Source organism: Poecilia reticulata, linkage group LG19 (genome assembly GCF_000633615.1).
Source record: "Poecilia reticulata strain Guanapo linkage group LG19, Guppy_female_1.0+MT, whole genome shotgun sequence".
In the NCBI taxonomy this organism is placed as follows: Eukaryota; Metazoa; Chordata; class Actinopteri; order Cyprinodontiformes; family Poeciliidae; genus Poecilia; species Poecilia reticulata.
Genome location: NC_024349.1, coordinates 26,680,503 through 26,700,864, shown reverse-complemented (window position 1 = coordinate 26,700,864; position 20,362 = coordinate 26,680,503). Strand labels below are relative to the sequence as shown.

The 20,362-nt window shown below is 39.0% G+C and overlaps 1 protein-coding gene across 2 annotated transcripts in view; it reads left to right on the top strand.

Moving 5' to 3' along the window:
* Positions 1–20,362, top strand: part of ryr2a (ryanodine receptor 2a (cardiac)) — a 157,389-nt gene that overhangs the window by 123,731 nt on the left and 13,296 nt on the right. For both annotated transcript variants that reach the window (XM_017310781.1, XM_017310782.1), the window contains exons 82-97: positions 417–493; positions 1,329–1,402; positions 4,922–4,939; positions 10,360–10,440; positions 11,201–11,289; positions 11,695–11,823; positions 12,126–12,230; positions 12,464–12,545; positions 12,899–13,057; positions 13,203–13,357; positions 15,868–16,083; positions 16,178–16,450; positions 17,441–17,647; positions 17,747–18,052; positions 19,950–20,020; positions 20,136–20,286. In XM_017310781.1, the coding sequence (XP_017166270.1) occupies positions 417–493; positions 1,329–1,402; positions 4,922–4,939; positions 10,360–10,440; positions 11,201–11,289; positions 11,695–11,823; positions 12,126–12,230; positions 12,464–12,545; positions 12,899–13,057; positions 13,203–13,357; positions 15,868–16,083; positions 16,178–16,450; positions 17,441–17,647; positions 17,747–18,052; positions 19,950–20,020; positions 20,136–20,286 (2,193 nt within the window). The remainder of the gene's footprint in view (positions 1–416; positions 494–1,328; positions 1,403–4,921; positions 4,940–10,359; positions 10,441–11,200; positions 11,290–11,694; positions 11,824–12,125; positions 12,231–12,463; positions 12,546–12,898; positions 13,058–13,202; positions 13,358–15,867; positions 16,084–16,177; positions 16,451–17,440; positions 17,648–17,746; positions 18,053–19,949; positions 20,021–20,135; positions 20,287–20,362) is intronic.

The following is a 20,362-nucleotide window of genomic DNA, read 5'->3' as shown; positions in this document are numbered from 1 at the left end:
GTAAAAATGTCATTCTTTTTAAAATTGTCAGAGCACCGCCAAGGAAACCCAACACCACCAGTCAGCTTGAACTGATTTCTAGTCTCCTCTTTTTTCTGTGTTCAGGAAATAATTTGGCCACTGCCACTGCAGGTAGTTAATCAAATAGTTAATTAATAGTTAATTAACTACTGGCAGGTAGTTGATTAACTACCTTTATACTATATTCAAACTGCTGCCTTATCTGCCTCTATTCATGTCTGTACAACACAAACAGAAACTTGGAATGGGTCAAATTTATATCAAAATCAATGATTTAAATTGATTATACTGCATCTGAAAAGGCCCAGTAAGACAGGGTCTGTTTCATATTTTTGTGACTGTGTCTGTATTAGTTGTAAGATTTTCTGAGATCTAACACAGCTTTTATTTGACAGAAAATGTTGGATTATCTAAAGGATAAGAAGGATGTGGGCTTTTTCCAAAGTCTGGCTGGTCTAATGCAGTCCTGCAGGCAAGTGTGCAACTTCTTTCTCATTGAAGACTTGATGATTTATTATGTTTTTTATGTTTTTACTTCTCCGGTAATAGACCAAAATGGTTTGAAAACGTGTTTTTTTGGTTGAGAATGTACGGAGCCCTGCAGGGGACATGGGGATTTTTTTTTCTTTTGCGTTCCCTCGTAATAATCTACTGATCAGTTCATGCGGCATAATTGAATACTGTAAGCCTTTCTTACGGTGGTCGCTGTACTTTCTGCTTCAATATAAAGTTATGTAAAGTTTTTCCAGGAACGTTAATATCTCGTTGTGAAATATCAGACGTTTTATATCTTTTTCTTTAGTATAGAAATGCACCACAAACCTATGATATAAACAGAAACTTTCCGTAAGTAGGAAAGAAATAAAAATACATCCAAACTATTTGGACTATTTCTGAGTTATTATCACAGGGTAAAATAAAAATCAACTGCTCAGCAGTCCAAAGGCCTTTTCTTGGCCATTGAACTTGGAAATCAAGGGAGAGGGCCAGAATGCAGCTGACGTTTCCTCAGTCAGTCATGTTTTGCTGGTTCTGGTCCACTGGGTTTCCACAGTCAATGCAGCATCGACCAGGAGAATCTAGAGCTCTTTATGCTTCCTGTGCTGACCAGCTGGATGGAGACACTCATTTCATAAACACCATGGTGTTGCTTTGTTCAGAGTTTACAAGCAGTATCACTGCTGTTGTTTTTACTGGTGTTTGTCTTGCATCATGACTGGAAAATGAATGTAAAGAAGCTGCTGTTGTTCAAAAGCTCTGTGATTTATCAGCGCTGGAAGGCTCACAGGTCTGTTCTGTTCTTTTAGTGTTCTGGATCTGAATGCATTTGAGAGGCAGAACAAAGCAGAGGGGCTGGGCATGGTGACAGAGGAGGGATCAGGTAAGCACTCCGTGTGACTGTCTGTAAAGGGACAGACAGGAAAATGTCAATTTAGCCCTTCCTAGAAGACGCAGCCTGGCTTGTTTTCCTGAATTCACCACCTTGATGCCGTGATGCAGATAAACATATTCATTGATATCACTTTCCTATGCAGTTTATAAATTGATTTTCTTTGTCAAACTACCTTATTTTTGAATTTGATAAATGTGATGAATTTATCACATCATTATTCTTTTAAGCCTTCTGCTGCTTTTGGGCTAATGAATGACTGTGTTAATATTTTTATCATGTAGAATTGTCTGGTTAAACTTAAGAATTGTCTATTGTATCAAGGAAATTATCAAACATAAATACCACAATTCTAATCATTTTAAGAACATGAACCACATCATGGTTGTTGTACTAAGAATTTGTAAAACTGCTTTATGAAGCACAGCAATATCTTTCCCCCTTACATAAACAAGCAACACAAAGCTATTTTTATGATTTTCCAGTTTTAGTCACGTTATAAAAGTAAAGCAACTATAGTTTTACTTCTACATGGTGTTTTCACATAGAAGTTCCTAGAAAAAGGACAAATGTTTTCTATTCCAACAGCATGAACACAATTATTTGTCCGTATGTCCATTTTGTCATTGTGCTCATCAGATTATTTTGAATTAAAATGAATCATTTCAGGAAAGAATCTACAGCAGAAACATTCAGAACAGTTCTTTCACTTTTGTTTGTAAGAATCAATCTGAATTCCTAACACACATTTGTTTTATGCATTCAGCTGTAAGTTTTCCATTTATTTCTCTGTGTCTTAAGCTTCTTTCTACATTAGGATGGAACTGATGTAACTGACTGACATTTCCACTGAATGTAGAACTCCATCTGCAGCAGTGCTTTGCTGATCCCAAACCATTTTCTCATGTTTTAATGTTTCTGTTAAACCTTTCATCTGCTTTCAGGCTGCATGTTGTGTAACTTAGACGGGAAGCAAAGATTGGAAATGAGTTTAAAGTGAATTAAATTCAGTGCACATACTCATTATTGTGTGGCAGTTCAGTTAATCTTTTATTTCATTTTTTTGTTTGTTTTGTTTTTGTTTTTGGAGAAGGGTTGCATTACTTTAATTTTATAAGTCCAGATAATTTATAGTTTTTGCAGTACTTCCATTTTTAAGAAAGCGGGTTTGTATTACAAAGTTTTGATCAGGAATTTTCTGACCTGCAGTAAATACCTTAAAGCAGGGGTGTCAAACTCCAGTCCTGGAGGGCCGGTGTCCTGCAACTTTTAGATGTGCCTCTGCTGCACCACACCTGAATAGAATAATTAGGTCATTAGCAAGGCTCTGGAGAACTGATCTACACAAGAAGGAGGTAATTAAGCCATTTGATTCAGGTGTTTTGTACCTGTGGCACATCTAAAAACTGCAGGACAGCGGCCCTTCAGGACTGGAGTTTGACACCCCTGCCTTAAAGCATCTTCACCTTGAAAGTCGGCTTTCTTGTTAAAGCTGGGCACAGTGGGGCCGACAACACCAGAAAAACTCTTACTTGTTATTTAATGATGGTTAGGTACAGAGGTTTAGGTTGCAGTGACCTTCAAACACAGGACATTTTGGCCACATTAGGACAGAGGGTAACACTTTATTTGAAGAGGTTTGCATAAGACTGACATGACACAGTCAAAAACATGACATAACATCTGTCATGAACATAAAGAAGTTTTTATGAATGTTTATGACAGTTGTCATTTGGTAAATAATGACACTTTTAATGCAAAGTTGCTCTAAAAGTTGCATTGAAAGTCCATTAAAAGTACCAACTTTGCATTAAATTATCGTAATTTACAAAATCATTCAAAGTTTGCATTTTTAATGGACTTTCAATGCAACTTTTGGAGCAACTTTGCATTAAAAGTGTCATTATTTACCAAATGACAACTGTCATAAACATTCATAAAGACTTCTTTATGTTCATTACAGGTGTTATGTTTATGACGGTGTCAAGTCAGTCTTATGTACCCCTTCAAATAGAGTGTTACCGGACAGAGGAGCTATCTGGTAAAAAGGTAAAGCAATGTGAAAAATGCAATTTTAAAAATAGTTTCAATTAAAAAAAAATTGTAATTACATTTTCAGGATATATATATTTTCTTTTTAGAATTTTTCATTTTGCAGCAGGTGTTTCAAATGGGATGATGATTGTTTTGGACCATTTCCCACTTTAGCCAGAAGACAATCAGACTTTTATGTAACTAATCCTGTAATGCAATTTCAGCACTGGCTGAACGTTTTCTAACATTGTTTCTATGACAATATGTGAGACCAGAGTTTTAACATGACAGAAATCTTACTGCCAACTGTTTGATGTGTTTCCATCCAGAACAACTTGGATTCCTTCTTTACTAAAAAATCAAGGACTCAGCAGCTGCTGTCACACTGATTCTTACCTGCCTAAACAGAGTTAGGCCTGAAAGTGTTCGTCCCCCTAGCATATTTAGATTTGGGATTATTTTTGATTTAACCAAGACGTTTTCTTTTTAGATTTGCTAACAACCTTTTTACATCACCAACCATCTTGTGTGATGAACTCAAAGTCTTTTTTTTTAAAGGTCTTGTTGCTCTCATCCTCATCTTTAGCTCCTATGAGATTTATTACATTACTACCAGTCAGAAGAAACATGTCGGTGATAAAAAGAGTCCTTCCAATGCAGTGGTGCCAGCGGCAGGAATGATGCCGACACCATGTTGGCCTTTTTAAAAACACTTATAAACATTTTGTAATCAAGTCCTGTCACATGTATCGATTTATATGTGTGTGTTGTAAACATTGTTGTTGGGTGTGTTTTTTTTGTTGTTTTTTTTTACAAGTTTAGTAAAATTATTAGCAGTAGGGAAATTAATAGTGGAACATTTATTCAGTTTTAGAATAAAATAAAAGTTGATTTTTATGAATTTTTCATCTGTGGGGGAAGATCACAAAGTTTTCTTCTCATCTATCTCGCTGCCTTTGTGCAGTATTCTGTATTTATTCTTAATTTCCTAATTTATACTGTTAGATGCTGTGAGACAGTCCTTGATGTTTATAACTTTTTAAAAGGTGGATTTCACAGTGTTTAAAGGATTTTTGAAAAGTCCTTGCAGTTTTATCTTTTTAGACAAAGAACCCATGGTTTACTGGAACTAACTTTGCTGTGAACATTGCTGCCCCATTACACAGTAAGAGCAGACAGACATCCACTGTTGCTGGTTATAAATACAACTCACTAACGATTTCAAATGAATAATCTACCATTAACCAAGGGTGTAATCAAGGATGCTTTCCAAGAGATCCTAAATAAAACAGGAACCATGTTTTTTTATTTGAACTCTCATGCTTTGCACATTTTTAATTGACCAAACCAAAACACGCAGTTTTTCAAAGTTCTTTTCCCTATATGTAATCTTTGTTTCTTTATTTGTGTCTTACTTTCTTTCTCTCTCTTTTCCTTTTCTCATTTTTGTTTACTGCACTTTCCTCCCTACCTCAGTCATCACTCATGAGCGTGGTAATTATGCCTTCTGCCATTTTCTTGTGTGTTGATTGGTCTTTCTCTCTCCTTCACCCTGGCTGGTTTGGTTGTGTCAGTTCTGTCCAGGTCCTGAGTGCAGACATCTGTGTTTCCAGTTACTTTTTTCCTGACTGTCACCATCCCAATCCCTCTGTTGTTAGTTCCTCACAGTTTACTCCTGGGCTGGTTTTACTCTTGCTTTTTTAAATGGCAATAAACAAATAATTTTTCAATAAAATTTTCAAATCTGGACATGGAACAAATGGTGGAAGTGTTGGCATCTCGCCATAGCCCCCTCAGGATCTGCACAGTATCTGGCACATTTTGAAAACAACTAATACGAGTACTGAACCTGTCCCACCCACATTCACCACCTCCTTCCTCTCAGTCCTCCAGTCAACTTGAATCAGTTGGTTGTTTTGTCTTAGTAAGGAAGATGGTTATTGTGCTGTTGTTTGTCGTGAAGTGAACAGTCCCTTTTGTGTTCTTAGCCTCTCAGTCATTTTCTGACTCACTCACTTGGGCTGCAATGAAACACATCAGAGCAAGTTTAAACGTCTATCACAGATTAGTCAAAGCTGCAGTTTACGGTGCCACCAATATTCACATCCTGATGTTCTTCAGCTACACGAGTGTTTGAGGGATGTTTCTCTTTTGCCGAATGCATCAGTCTGAATGTTAAAAACATTTTTTATTTAAAAAACTCTCATAGCAACAAGCAACAACATACCCTTAGTGCTAAACAGCATAAATAAGAGCAAACAGAAACATCTGTTTTTTCAGTGCATAACTCTTTTCTGTTTTTTATAGGGTTTTAAAAATAATTCAGATTTTCAAACTACAGTGCAGTAAAAATATTTTCCCCTGTACAGATCGCTTGTTTTGTTGCACTTAGATGTTTCAGACTTGCTTACTGCCAGACCTGCACAATCCAGAAATCACCTCAAGAGAACCTGTCAAGCAACATGAGTTGGACTAAAAAACTCATGTTTTTTGTAATAAGAGCACATGGTGTCTCTGTCGGGAAAAGACTCATTGATATTATATTAGGCCGGGAAAGAATAACAACCCCATTTCCAAAACTTTGTGTTGATTTGGCCAGCCACTAAAGCTACTCCTATAGTACAACAATGGCCTTTTCATGAGGTAACAAAGAACAAAACAGCTAAAGCTCTGCAGGCCTCAGGTGAGGCCAGTGTTGATGATTGAGATGTGGCAAATATGGCCTCCATCAGAGAGTGAGTAATGGGGAGCTGCTTTGGGAAATTCATCCAAAAATGTGAAAGAGAATGTCTACTAATCAGTTCTTGACCTTCACCTAAAATACACTTTGGTTATACAACAGAAGGATGAAGCAAAGCACAGCAGCAAGTTCACCTTTGATTGGCTCAAATAAATAAAGTGCATGTTTTGGAGTGTCATAGTCAAATCTGGACTTAAATTTAGCCTAAGTGTTTCAGCTTCTTGAGTCGCATTTTCTTTAGAATATTTTGGAAATGCTCTGCGACAAAATTTGTAAATAAGTAAATTTTTTACAAATTGGAGTTACAGAAACCTGTTTGCAGTTGTTAAGAGTAGGGAACAATTATTTTTTTTCCACAGGTCAAGGTTGTTTTGGGTAGCTTTTTTTTTCTTTTGATGAATGAAATCATTATTTAAAAACTGGATTTTATCTCAAACATAAAAGATTGAAAAAAAGGCAGAAATGCACAATATTGCCAAACCTATCTGCCTTGACTCACATATGAGCTTAAGTCACATCCCTTTCCTAATCCATAGAGTTCAATATGACGTTGGTCCACCTTTGCAGCTAGATTTTGTGAGGTCACATACTGATGTTGGACGAGAAGGCCTGGCTTCTCATCCATCAGAGTCTGATTCCCTCCACTCTAATTCATCCCACAGGTGTTCTATAGGGTTGAGGTCAGGACTCTGTGCAGTCCAGTCAGGTTCATCTACACCAGACTCACCATCCATGTCTTTATGAACCTTACTTTGTGCTCTGGTTCACAGTCATGTTGGAAGAGGAAGAGGCCAGCTCCAAACTGTTCCCACACAGTTGGGATCATGGAAATGTCCAAAATGTCTTGGTATGTTGAAGCATTCAGAGTTCCTTTCACTGGAACTAAGGAGCCAAGCCTAGTTGTGAAAAACAAACCCACACCATAATCTTCTCTCCACCAAACTTTACACTTGGCACAATGCAGTCAGACAAGTACCGTTGTCTTGGCAACCTCCAAACCCAGACTTGTCCATCAGATTGCCAGATGGAGAACGTGCCTCCACTGCTTTAGAGTGGTGCAAACGTTCTTTGCACCGCATCATTCGATGCTTGTATTGCTCCATCAGTTTACGTTCCACTTCCACTTTGTGTCTGAGTTGTTGTTTCCAAACACTTCCATTTTCTTAGAATACATCTGACAATTGACTGTGGAACATTTAGGAGCGAGGAAATGTCACCACTGGATTTGTTGGGTGGCATCCTGTCAGTTCCACCCTGGAATTCACTGAGCTCCTGAGAGCGAGCCATTCTTTCACAAATGTATGCCGAGATGTTTCAGTTTATACACCTGTGGCCATGGAAGTGATTGGAACTTGTGGTCATTTGGATGGGTGAGCAAATACTTTTGGGAATCTAGCGTATGTAAGTAAATTCTTTGCCTTTGTACAGTAAATGGATGAGTGGATGTCCACTCAAAATCTTTCTAGAGGGTGTAGATTTTGCTACTGTTGAGCTTTGCAGCTTTGTGCTCCACAGGAACCTACATATCTTCTAATCATTGCTGTTAATAGGCTGACAAAATGAGCCTTTCCAGACTGAAAAGTGTTTGGACAGCCCAAAATGGTCCACACAATAAAATGTGTTTTATCTAATTTAGCGGCTGTAAAATGTTTACATTTTTATTTTATCAACTCTAAACCAAAGTCAGTAGTTGCAGCCCTTCTCATCTATCATCTGCCACCTTTCATCCATTTTAAGAAGTCAAAAGTTTCTTCCTCCCCATCTCTTATGGGGACCTCAGAGTGGCCGATTGTGGCCACTCTGTTTCCAAGAGAAGACTGGACTCTGGGTTTTCTACTTCTTCTTTGTTGTTTTTGATGGCTAAGCTGTTTGCTGTAGTCTGTATTTGCTGTTTGTTTGTGAAATGATTCATTTGAAAGTTTGTTTTCTGATAAAAAAAAAAAACTATTCTGACCACATGCATTTCTTTTCAAGCTTTGCTCAAGATTTTTCCTGATTAGATAATGACTGATTAAAAAAAGTTGAATGTAATATGTTGTGTATATGTTTAGATTGCTTAAGTTATTGTTTAAAGAAAAATTATATTTTTAGTTGTTGGTGTATGAAACACTTTTAAACCAGATACTTTTAAAGCACCTGTGAAATAAGACCTTTTTTTTAAATCATTTTACTCTGTGAACAATGCAAACTCTCCATCTGGTTTAATGTTGTTTGGAATAAGACCGAACGTACAAAATATTCTCACTAAGTGCTTCAGACCCATTTAAAAAATAACACACAAATTGAAACAATTTAAATCTTCTTTAAGTCTATATAATTTACCCAGGTTGAATACCAGTCAATTCAAAGCAAATGTCTGTAATAATCTGACTATGAAGAGGCTTAAATTTGACCCACTGCAACTCCCAGTCTGTCCAGGATGCCCCCTCCCCCCGCCCCAACCCATAAGGAGTGCTACTCAACAGTGAGATTAAATAATATATACAACAGTTGTAATATGGACACGCATAAGGTCCTGCTCTACATGCCCACATTCAACCATAATTGGTCAATGCAGGGTATTTGTCACCACTTGCAGCAAGCAGCCTGGCATCCTCACAACTTATCACATTGTGTTGATCTCTGGTCCACGTCTCCCTGATGATCATCCAGGAACGGGAGTGTGATGGTGAGAAATCTTAAAGGGATCATGATGGAGTGTGACCTCAATCCTGCATTGCCATTTTCCCCGTCTCCGAAACCAGTATAGGTCAGAGACTACACATTCTCCAGTAAAGACCCCATTTTGTCTGTACACCACCATTATATATGAGATGAATGAGAGAAGCAGCTGCTGCAGTAATACCTGCATCGTCCTTTGTGTGACCTCATCACTCTCATATTGCTCTGGTGAATATTGTAGTCCACACAGTGTTTCACCTAGCTGAGCTTTGTAGGTTCTGTTCAGACAAAAGTTCTGTCTGGAACTATATGGTCTCTGACTGAGGGTGCATTCACACCAGTTCTGTTTGGTCTGCTTTAGTCCACCACCAGTTTGTCTGTCCAGAAGGTCCAGTTCGTTTGGGAGGTGTGAATGTATTCAAACTCTGATGCAGACCAAAAAACTGAACTCTGGTTTGCCTACAAGCCTAGGACTCAGTTCAGTTGAAGTAAACTTGGGCCCAGTTGGAATGCATATGTGAACGCTAAGCAGGCCAGAGACCACCCCAAAAGCAGGAAGTGGACTACAGTGCAGGGCATTCTGGGTAAATACAACCTTAACAAATGTGTGTGTCTACTGCCAGCAGGAGAAATGTGAGTAAACATTTATCTATCTGAGACAGCTACGCATGTTTTCCAATAGGCCCATATTTGATTAATAAGGAATTCAAGGTGTAATCTATAGCCTCCATCCACAGCCCTCCCCCTTCAAGTCCCAACATACAGCATGTGACATCCTGGTAGGACTGCTCTATGCATAAAGAAGTGGAATCTGCTTGTTTGCCAGAGAACACCTTCAGTCCTGTTCCAGACTGAATCTCTCCTCTTGGCCAGTTCTGTTTCTGGTCACTTTGTATGGATGTGTTGTTAATGTTTCTGTTCATGTTTTGTTTTATCACATGGTCTTTGGTCTTTCACCCTTTCTTTGCCCATTTCATGGTTTAGAGCAGTATTTTTACACAGTCAGAGTAGCCAGCTTCATTTTCCTCAGTGGTTTACAGAATCTACAAGCAGTGAACTTCAAACTCTTTCAACAAAATGATAAAACCATCTAAAGTCCCATTCTGACTGTAAAATGCTGCACTATATAGACTACACTTGAGTTTTGTGCCAAGTCCTTGGCTGCCCACCTTTAATCCAACAGTGTGTCTGTGTGTTTGTGTTAGATGAGAATTGTGTATCATTGACACTGTAGTAAAGAAAAGCACTGGTGATATCCTTACATTAGCATCTCTCTTTTAACATATCCTCACTCTCCATCTTCCTGTTTGTCCTGTTTCTCACATGTTGTCTGCTCCTGTTGTCCTTTCTCTGGTTTCTGTGTGTCTGTGTATATGAATGTGCGTGTGCTTCTATGTTTGCTCATGCTTGTGTTGTTGAAATGTTTGTGCATACACGTCTGTGATTGTGCTTATGTGTGCCTGCATGTGTGCGTGTCTGTGTGTGTGTGCGTTTGTTTCTTCTCTTTGGCCAGGTGAGAAGGTCATGCAGGATGATGAGTTCACCTGTGACCTTTTCCGCTTCCTGCAGCTGCTTTGCGAAGGACACAACTCGGGTACTAAGCTCTCTCTTATTGGTTATTAATTTAGAGAGAAACGTGAGGCAGGCTGTGAATTAAGCTCCATGGCTCTGAATTACAATACAAGTGATATAAAGTGGTTCTGTTCTGTTCAAACTAGGTCTGTTTTTCTAGCTTAGAAGGGAGGAGATAAATCTGATCTATAAATTAATTGATTCTTATATAAAAGGTATTCACCCTCTTGGATGTTTCACTTTTTTTTTTCTTGACTTTTATAAATCAATCACCATCACTTGGCTTTTTTTGATAAAACAATTTGCAAAAGAATAAAAATACTTAAAGTGAAATCTATGTTTCTACAAAATGATGACAATTAAATAAAAATAATTTACATAAATAAAGTGAATGTATAACCATTCACCCCCTTCAAGTCAGTATTTGGTATTTTTATCTCCGGCTCTGTCCGCAGGGAGTGTGTGTGGTTTGGTCTCAGTCAGGCTGCTCTTCTGAATGTTGCAGTTTTTCTCCATTATTTCTGCTAAACTGTTCCAGCTCTCTCAGGTGGTCTGGTCTTTGACTGGGCCACTTCTGAATATCCGCCTTATATGTTTCGGCTCATCGTCCGGTTGAAGAATAAATGCTCTCTGAAGCCAGTGATTTTTAAAAGCAATACAATTTAAAACATCCAAGGGGGTGAAAGCCTTTAATGGACTCTGTATGAAGCTTATGAAACATCTTGTTCTGCTTTTTCCCTTTCAACTTTATATATTCTTGTTTTTGCTTCATCTTGTTTCAGATTTCCAGAACTACTTGAGGACACAAACTGGGAACAATACAACCGTCAACATCATTATCTCTACTGTTGACTACTTACTCAGAGTTCAGGTTAGTTTTTCTCTTCACAGCTGCAATATGACAAAAATCCAATTTTACTCTGAGGCACATTTCCTTATAGAAGCTTGAAAAAAAACTCTGTTGGTTATATGGACACTGTGACATCCTTCATATTTTGCCAACAAACAATCCTAACTAGCCAGTTTCATACAAAGCAGTTAATTTGAGTGGAAAAAATATTTTGGAACAAGTTGATCAGTTAGTAACAGAATGACAAAAATAAATTATCTTTTGGTTGAAGACTCCAAAAATAAGTTGCTGTAGACATGGCATAGAAGGAATTATCCTTCATAATGAACTAATCTATAATTTGCATTAGGTTGTTCGCTTATTCAGTAAAATTCCAAGCTTGTAATTTTACTGAAAAAACTTTAATTTCCCATCCTTGCTCCTCAGGAGTCTATCAGTGACTTTTACTGGTATTATTCTGGGAAGGATGTTATTGACGAGCAGGGCCAGAGGAATTTCTCCAAGGCAATCAATGTGGCCAAACAGGTGTTCAACACGCTTACAGAGTACATCCAGGTAAGAGAATTCAGCAGAAAGAAACAAAGATCTTCATTTCTAATAATAATCCCTTTATTTTAAAAATAGCTATTGACAAGTCCCACGAGGCGGATGACCAGTCTTCCCTTAATCAGATCCAAACATGAACTTCTCCTGTATGTTGCGGTACATGTACTCCTAATGAATGGTTTCTTATCTTCCCCTCACGTCATGCAGTGTCATTTAATGTTTTCTTGTTTGAAAAAATAGTTTTGCATCATTGTGTGCACAGGGTGACACATTGCCATGTACAGTGAAACTGACTGAGTTTGTTTTTGTAGGGGCCGTGCACAGGCAACCAGCAGAGTTTGGCACACAGTCGCTTGTGGGATGCTGTGGTTGGTTTCCTGCATGTCTTTGCTCACATGCAGATGAAATTATCTCAGGTTAGTGGAAAACAACTTGGGTAGAAACTGACAGGTCTCATAAAGTCACCCATTTCGCATTTTGGTTAGTTATTAGTTGATTGAGTAGATTGAAAGTCTGCATTTCTTTGCTATGCATGTGTGAAATTAAGCATTTAAAAGATAATTTGTACCTTCTTTTAATTAGCCTAGTATAAATGCGTAAATACTGGGTTCCAGACTGATCAAACATGGTTCCTTCTCTTTCCTCTCAGGACTCCAGTCAGATTGAGTTACTAAAAGAACTGATGGATCTGCAGAAAGACATGGTGGTTATGTTGCTGTCTATGCTGGAAGGTATATTTATGTTCATAGCAAATGTATGACTTATTGTAGATTGATCAAATAATTAAGTTTATTTGTATAGCACATTTCAGCAGAAAGGCAGCTCAAAGTAAAAACACAAAAGTACAAAGTCATAGAACACACAGTCAACAATTGAACCATTACATTTTGTCAAGTGCCATTGTCAGAATGTCGGTTAATGTTTCATATGTATGATGTTTCAAAAGCTAAACAGGTGGGTTTTTAGTCTAGATCTATATAATAGATAGAAACACCAGATGCATATATTAGTTGTTTTCAGGTAAGCTGTGTCTCCTAATGGTTGTTAAATCCCGTCTAAAAAATATTCACTGTCACCCCCGCAGGTAATGTAGTAAATGGGACAATTGGCAAACAAATGGTTGATATGTTGGTGGAATCGTCCAACAACGTGGAGATGATCCTCAAGTTCTTTGACATGTTCCTGAAACTGAAAGACCTGACCTCCTCTGATGGTTTCAAGGAGTATGACCCTGATGGAAAAGGCAAAAAGCTCTGAACACTTTTTGGGTTTAACAAGTTATTAATCAGCCCTAATGAGAAATGTGCTGGATTGGCATTATTTGCATATGGAGTGTTTTGCATTATGGAAATAGTTTGTGATTTGTTGATTTGTGTATGAACCTACAGGTGTCATCTCCAAAAGGGACTTCCATAAAGCCATGGAGAGCCATAAACACTACACCCAGTCTGAAACGGACTTCCTCCTCTCCTGTGCTGAGACTGATGAGAATGAACTTCTGGACTATGAGGAGTTTGTGATGCGTTTTCATGAACCTGCCAAGGTGAGTCAGAACACAGAGCACTGGATGTACACTGAAAAAATGTTTCTTTCAACCAAAACATACTCTAATTTGTTGCAGCTAATTGTATTAGTTTTGCTGATTTGACTGAAAATCATATCAGAATTATAGCTTGAGCAAAACTATTAAAATTAGCTGTAACATGTTTGTTTGTTTTTTAAGTTGGTTCAAAGAAACATTTTTTCCAACACATTTACAGTTGACAGAATTATTGCAAGCTGAGGGAACAAACAAGACATTTCTTCTTTTTTTTTGTAAAGTGCCTTGAGATGACATGAATTGCTGCTATACAAATAAACTGAATTGAATTGAAGGATGCATTGTTGCCGACCTCCTGGGTTTGAATTTCAAGTCTTTCTGCATGGACTTTGCATGTCCTCCATTCTGGTTCCCTCTGGGTCCTCCAGCTCTTTCCCACAGTCTTAAGATTGACTGTTGATTATTCTGTCTAAATAGTGGACTTGTTCATACACCCATAAACTCTGTGTTGACCTGTGATGGAGTAGTGACCTGTCAGGGTGTACTCCGCCCCTTACCCAATGACCACTAGCCTCCAGACAGATGGATAGAGCTGAATTCAATTCAAAGAGAAGATATTTGGAAAAAAAATTTGCAAATCAATCAGCTATTGAAATAACAAATCAAAATGTCCATAAGAACCCCCAGGGCAAAAACCTTAACCATTTTTGCCTAATCTGTCATTTGCCTACACATTCCACTCGATCTCGCCTCAGTGCTCCATCTGGGATTTCTCCCATTGACTAGGATTTTTGGAGCTAGACTTTCTGCCAGGTTGAACAGCGGACAGAAGGAGAAGTTGTGAATGATGATGTTGAGTTTCTCCTCCATTTTAGAATTGCAGTCTACCTGTAGTTAGTTTCAGCAATGGCAGTGGAGGAAGAAGCTGTTCAGTCCGTGATGATTGATCACAGTGCAGGTAATTTCCAGTAAACTACATAGAACTGGCGCATTACATATGTCTTAGACCAGGGGTGGGCAATCCTGGTCCTCGAGGGCCGGTGTCCTGTAACTCTTAGAAGTCTCCCTGATCCAACACACTTAAATCCAACAGCTGAATCACCTCCAAAGCGCAAGCAGGTTCTCCAGAGTCCTGCTAACGACCTCATTATTTGACTCAGGTGTGTTGAAGTAGAGACACATCTAAAAGTTGCAGGAGGCCGGACCTCCAGGCCTGGAGTTGCCCACCCCTGTCTTAGACAAACTTTAGCTACTGGGTAAAATTTAAAACTTCAACAGAGTCGAGGACTGCAGGAAGCAATTGTTTCTCAACATCTGAGAGCTCAGACCCTCTAGGTCAGTGGTCTCCAAACTACGGGCCGCGGGCCGGATTCGGCCCGCCTCCACATTTGGTCCGGCTCCCTGAACAATACTAGAGAGCATTCAGATTTTCTTCATATACCGTATTTTCCGGTCTATAAGCCGCTTATATGTGGATTTTTCTTCAACCACCAGGGGGCGCTTTAGCAGGATCATTATAAGTCAAAATTGGAAATAAAAGAAGAAAACGACCATTAAAACAGAATTAGGTTTTAATAGGGAATTGAAATTTCAGAATGTTGTTGATCAGTTAAATAACATTGAGGGGAAAAAGAAGATTTTTCTGTTTTTTAAATAATACTGGGATCATTATGAGAATTTGAGGTAAAGATATTAGGATCCAGTAGATGGCAGYAGTGCAACAACAATGGATGCAAGCTGCCATTGAAATCTAAGGAAGAAGAAGAAAGCGCCCATTTTCATTTAGCACATGCTAGTAGCAACACGAAGGATCAGCCGTAATCAGTTCAGTTAAATCTAAACTTGGCAACTTTTTCTTTTTCAACCGTAATAAATGTGATATTCAATTGACCTGTTATGACTCAGATTTTGGCTGTCCGCCCCTCTGCTGCTGCTGCGTCGCTGTGGAAAACCTGGAGCGGCAGAGATATCTGCTGCTTATAGTCCGGTGCATACATATGTGCATGTTTACTGTTTTTGTTTTTTTTTAATTCTGGGGTTGCGGCTTAAAGTCCGGAAAATACGGTATTTATTTCATAAATAGTGTTATTTCCTGGATTTTTTCTGTGAAGAAACCAGAGAGCGTTATTTGATTGTCCTTTCTGGAAAACAATCCATTTTTACATTTAGGTACTCCTATCGTCACACTTTTTCTGTTACAAACTGATTCCGGCCCCCAGCAGAGAAGGGAAAAGTTATGTGGCCCTCACAGGAAAAAGTTTGGGGACCCCTGCTGTAGGTGAAACAAATAGTGTAGAACAAGGAGCTGGTTTTCAGCAGGACGGTGTGTGTGTAGAGTTCAGAAAGACATCACACACCCAAGGATTATTTAAATACCAAGGGTTGGATCATTTAGTTTTCTCAAACTTGTAAGCTAAGTGAATTTTTTTGGTTCCATCATGATGCATTATGCCTAACACCCTTAAAGGCAATAAAGGTTTAGTTTCATATTTACTCTTCAATTTGTTACTCAGGACATTGGCTTCAATGTGGCAGTTTTGTTGACAAATCTGTCCGAGCACATGCCTCATGACACCCGCCTGCAGACCTTCCTGGAGCTGGCCGAGAGCGTCCTCAACTACTTCCAGCCATATCTGGGCCGGATCGAGATCATGGGCAGCGCCAAGCGCATTGAGCGGGTTTACTTTGAAATCAGTGAGTCCAGCCGGACACAGTGGGAGAAACCTCAGGTGAAAATGCTTTTAACAATCCTTCACTTCAGATGATTATAGATATGTCTGTTAACCCCGAAACCTTCTCCAAACATCCCTCCTGTGTGTGCAGGTTAAAGAATCAAAACGTCAGTTCATCTTCGATGTGGTGAATGAAGGTGGAGAGAAAGAGAAGATGGAGCTGTTTGTGAATTTCTGTGAGGACACCATCTTTGAAATGCAGCTAGCAGCGCAGATGTCCGATGCTGGCGAGCGCTCAGCTGTGAAAGAGGAGAGTGAGCGAGAGAAATGTGACGAGGAAAACTCTGACATGGGCTTCTTCTCTATGTCCACTGTGCGCTTGGCTTTAATCGCCCTTCGTCATAACGTCATGTTGCTCATAAAGGTGGGAGCACACATTCCCTTCACTGCCAATTTAACATGTATATTTTGAAAAACTTGCATGTTTTTCAAAATATGCAAATATATATTGATTCAGTGTCTTCCAAACTTTGCATATATGAAGTCTTTGTAGTGAAAAAATGCAGTCTTATGTAAATATTATTTTTGTACATCACAAATTTAAAAAAATGTTTCTAATCTTTACCTGGACAAAACATGTAAATTAAACCTGAGATGGTGGCAGCGGTGTTGTCTGTCTGCTGGAAGATGCAGCAGATGCTTTACATGACAAAAACATATGATAATGAATTATGAAGCAATTAATAAACATAGCATTTTGTTCAGTGTCATCATCAAAAGCATCAATACACATCAAAGGTTGGTCAATGTTTCATTTATTATGGTTCAAAAGCAATTCTAACCAGATTGACTTTCAGTCTAGGTAAGGGTTTCTCAGTTCTGGTCCACAGGCCCTCCTGTTTCATTTGTTCCCCTTCTGCCACACACCTGGATTCAAACTGTGGGTGATTCTGCAGTACTTAATGGCTGCAGAAGAGACCATGCAATCACTTTTCTGGAATAGAGGCACATCTAAAACATACAGAGCAGGGGCCCTGTGGACTGGAACTGAGAAGCACTGGTCTAGAGGAACTCAGTGTTTCAGCTGTTCTGCAGTTTTCTGGAAGTTTGCTCCAGATTTGTGGCGTATAGAAGCTAAAGGCTGCTTCTTAGTTTTGTTTCTTAATGCAGAACAGACAGTGAAGACACTGTTGCAGTAATCAATGCGACTAGATAAACTTATGGATGAGTTTCTCTAGATCTTGTTTAGATGTTAGTTCTCTAATCCCAGAAATGTTTTTCAGGTGATAGAAGGCTGGCTTTGTAGCGGTCTTCATGTGGCTCTGAAGGTTCAGATCAGAGTCCACCTCGAGGGGCACAGTGATGTGCAGCAGAGTGTCCGGTGACCTGAGCTTTGGCTTGGTTCTGTCTTCAGGTGCTGTCAATGAAGAGCCTAAAGAAACAAATGAAGAAGATCAAGAACATGACACTGAAAGACCTGGTGACCACTCTGGTGTCTTTCTACTGGTCAGTGCTGCTGGGTCTCCTCCATGTGACCTTCAGTGTGGCTCGAGGATTTTGCAGAATCTTCTACAATACCTTCATGGGAGGGAATTTAGTAGAGGGAGCCAAAGCTGTCAAGGTTATTTAAAAAAATAATAGATGTACAAATGGTTGAAGAAAGAACTATTTAGATTCTGCATCAGCTATTCATGAAGAGCTAAAGTTTCTCCATCCATAGGTGTCAGAACTGCTGGCCACCATGCCTGATCCCACCCAGGACGAGGTCCGCGGTGAAGGAGACGAGAGAGAGAAGAGGCTGTCTGAGCGCGTCTCCCCGAAGGAGGACCTGGCTGATCTAGCAGTTAATACCAGTGAAACTGAGTTGCTGTCGGACATTTTTGGTCTTGACTTGAGAAGAGAGGGGGGACAGTACAAAATAACCCCCCATAACCCCAACGCTACCCTCACAGAGCTCCTCAACTCCCCAGTGCCCCCCTCAGCACCGCCCCCTGCTCCACAGCCAGAACTCAGACAAAGACATCAGGTGAAAGAAACATTTTCTACTTTGGGTTTATTCATTATGTATAGTCATCTGTGCAGGGATCACCCTGAACTTGTTCTAAACTCAGGTATCAATCAGTTCATGTTTATAGTTCAGCATCTAAACCTTCAGAACTAAATTCAATACTCCAAATTAAGTCTTGGAGAGTTCATTTATCACTCAGGCAGAGTGATAAATGAATGAGTTTTGGTTCATTTATCACTCTTTGTCTAGAATAATTTAAAAGATGTATCCATTATCCATTGTAACTGACTTTTTATCTCTTGCTGTCTTCGCTCATATAAACTGTATTTCATAATGGTTGAATTGCTAGAACCACTGCTGTCTTTCCCATATTTTAATGTATTTGTCACCGTAAAGCTAAAGGAGTCTGAAATACAGACTATAAATGATCCGTTTAGCCTACGTGTGGAACTATAATCACTTTAACCATGTCATTATCATCTCAGTGTGTGTGTGGTTTTTTTGTTGTTTCACTTTCAAATATTCTTTCACATTAAAACCACAAACCGTAGTAGTGTAAATCTCACTGCACTTTTTTTATTCAGCATCCATAAAGTCAAATGGTGCTCCAGGAACCTCATGCATTACTTTAGTAGTGACAGAGTGAAAACAATGAGGCTAATGCTCCTCTGTTATAAAATCCTGATTTTGTTGAAGCACCTGACAAAACCTGCGATAATGTAAAATAAAGAAAACATTAGTGCTGAGGTGGAAGTGTAATCAGAAAAGGAATCATCTATACACATCATGTATTGATGCATCTATTTTCCAATTGGAATCTGACAATCTGAAAAGGCACCTGTGTTCAGCAGGCTTTGTAGAATCAATTGTCTCTGTCGTTCCAGTTGTAAGACGTTTTTGGAGGCATTCAGAGAATATTCTGTCTATCATTAGAATCCAGGAATGGTTGAATATGAATGTTTCCATTGAAGCTCTACTTGCATGTTCAGAGTTACTGCCCTGAGGAATTAAGTTACTTTGTCTGCTTTCATTTATTTATTTATTTATTTATTTATTTATTTATTTATTTAAAAATGATCTACTTAAATCCTTCAAAATAATCAGGGGAAAAGCCTTTGTTGGACTTGCAGCGATCAAACCCTGCTTTCAATTTCTGACCAGTTTTTCCCATTTTTCCGCAGGTATTTTGACCAGACAGTATACAGTGATGGCCTCCTGACCATCACCCTAATCTTTAGCTCCTTCCATAGATTCTCTGGCAGATTCAGTCAGAACCTGCCAGAGAATACTGGTTCCCTGTTACCTTATACAATAGGTAACAGGGAACCAGTGCTGTTACTCTGAAACTTTAATATCCCCTCTGGTCAGAGGAAACATGTTGGTCAAATTAAAAGATAACTCCATATCTAAATCTGCCTGGGGTATGAATCATTTCAGGTTCAGCTGTAGCATTTTGTACATATGGTAAAAAGTTGTATTTTTGCTCTTGTCTAACCTTATTTTCTGAAGGCAACAGGCAAACCTGACTTTACCTTTCATTGTTTCATTGTTCCACTATTTTATAAGAACCTGATTTGTGCGATTGTGCCACCTGAGCCATGGGTCACTGCAGCTCCTCCTGAGTCACTGTGGGCCTATCCCCATGTAAAACATGATGGACTGAAAAGAGCTCTGAGAGACGCTCAAAGTTTGGGATTTTTTTCTACAACTTAATCACACATTTCCAGTTTGTGTTTAATAAAATTAAAACCACATATTTATTCACTGAGATATTTTGTTGAACCGAACATGCTGTGGATTCAACATGTAGGAAAACATAAAGGGGTGTGAACACTTTTGTAAGACCCTGTATGACTGAAACTCATGCTGAATAACAACAACTATGCATATTTTCTAATCATGTCTTGTGCTTTAGTCAAAGAGTGGTTCCTCTGAAAAGAAGGAAGAAATACCAGAAGCTGAAGCTGAACACGAAAAAATGTCAGAGTAAGAAAAAGTCTTTATTGGCGTCATAAGAACAACTTTTGGGGGGCAAAAACGAGAGAAATAGACGAATATGGGCAAACAGCACAAAGCCTCAAGCACTGTTTCATGATTGTAGAGAGGAACATGTGGTGAAACAAGAGAAACAAGTGAAGAATGAGAAGATGAAATCAAAAGTGAGAAAGCATCACAACTCAAAGTCTGATGAACCAGACCTGCAGGAGTCGGCTGTCCTGAAGAAAATCCTGGCCTACCAGAGGAAACTGCTGGTACGACCAACACTTCTGTCCTGTCCCATACTGTCCTGTCCCATACTGTCCTGTCCTGTCCCATACTGTCCTGTCC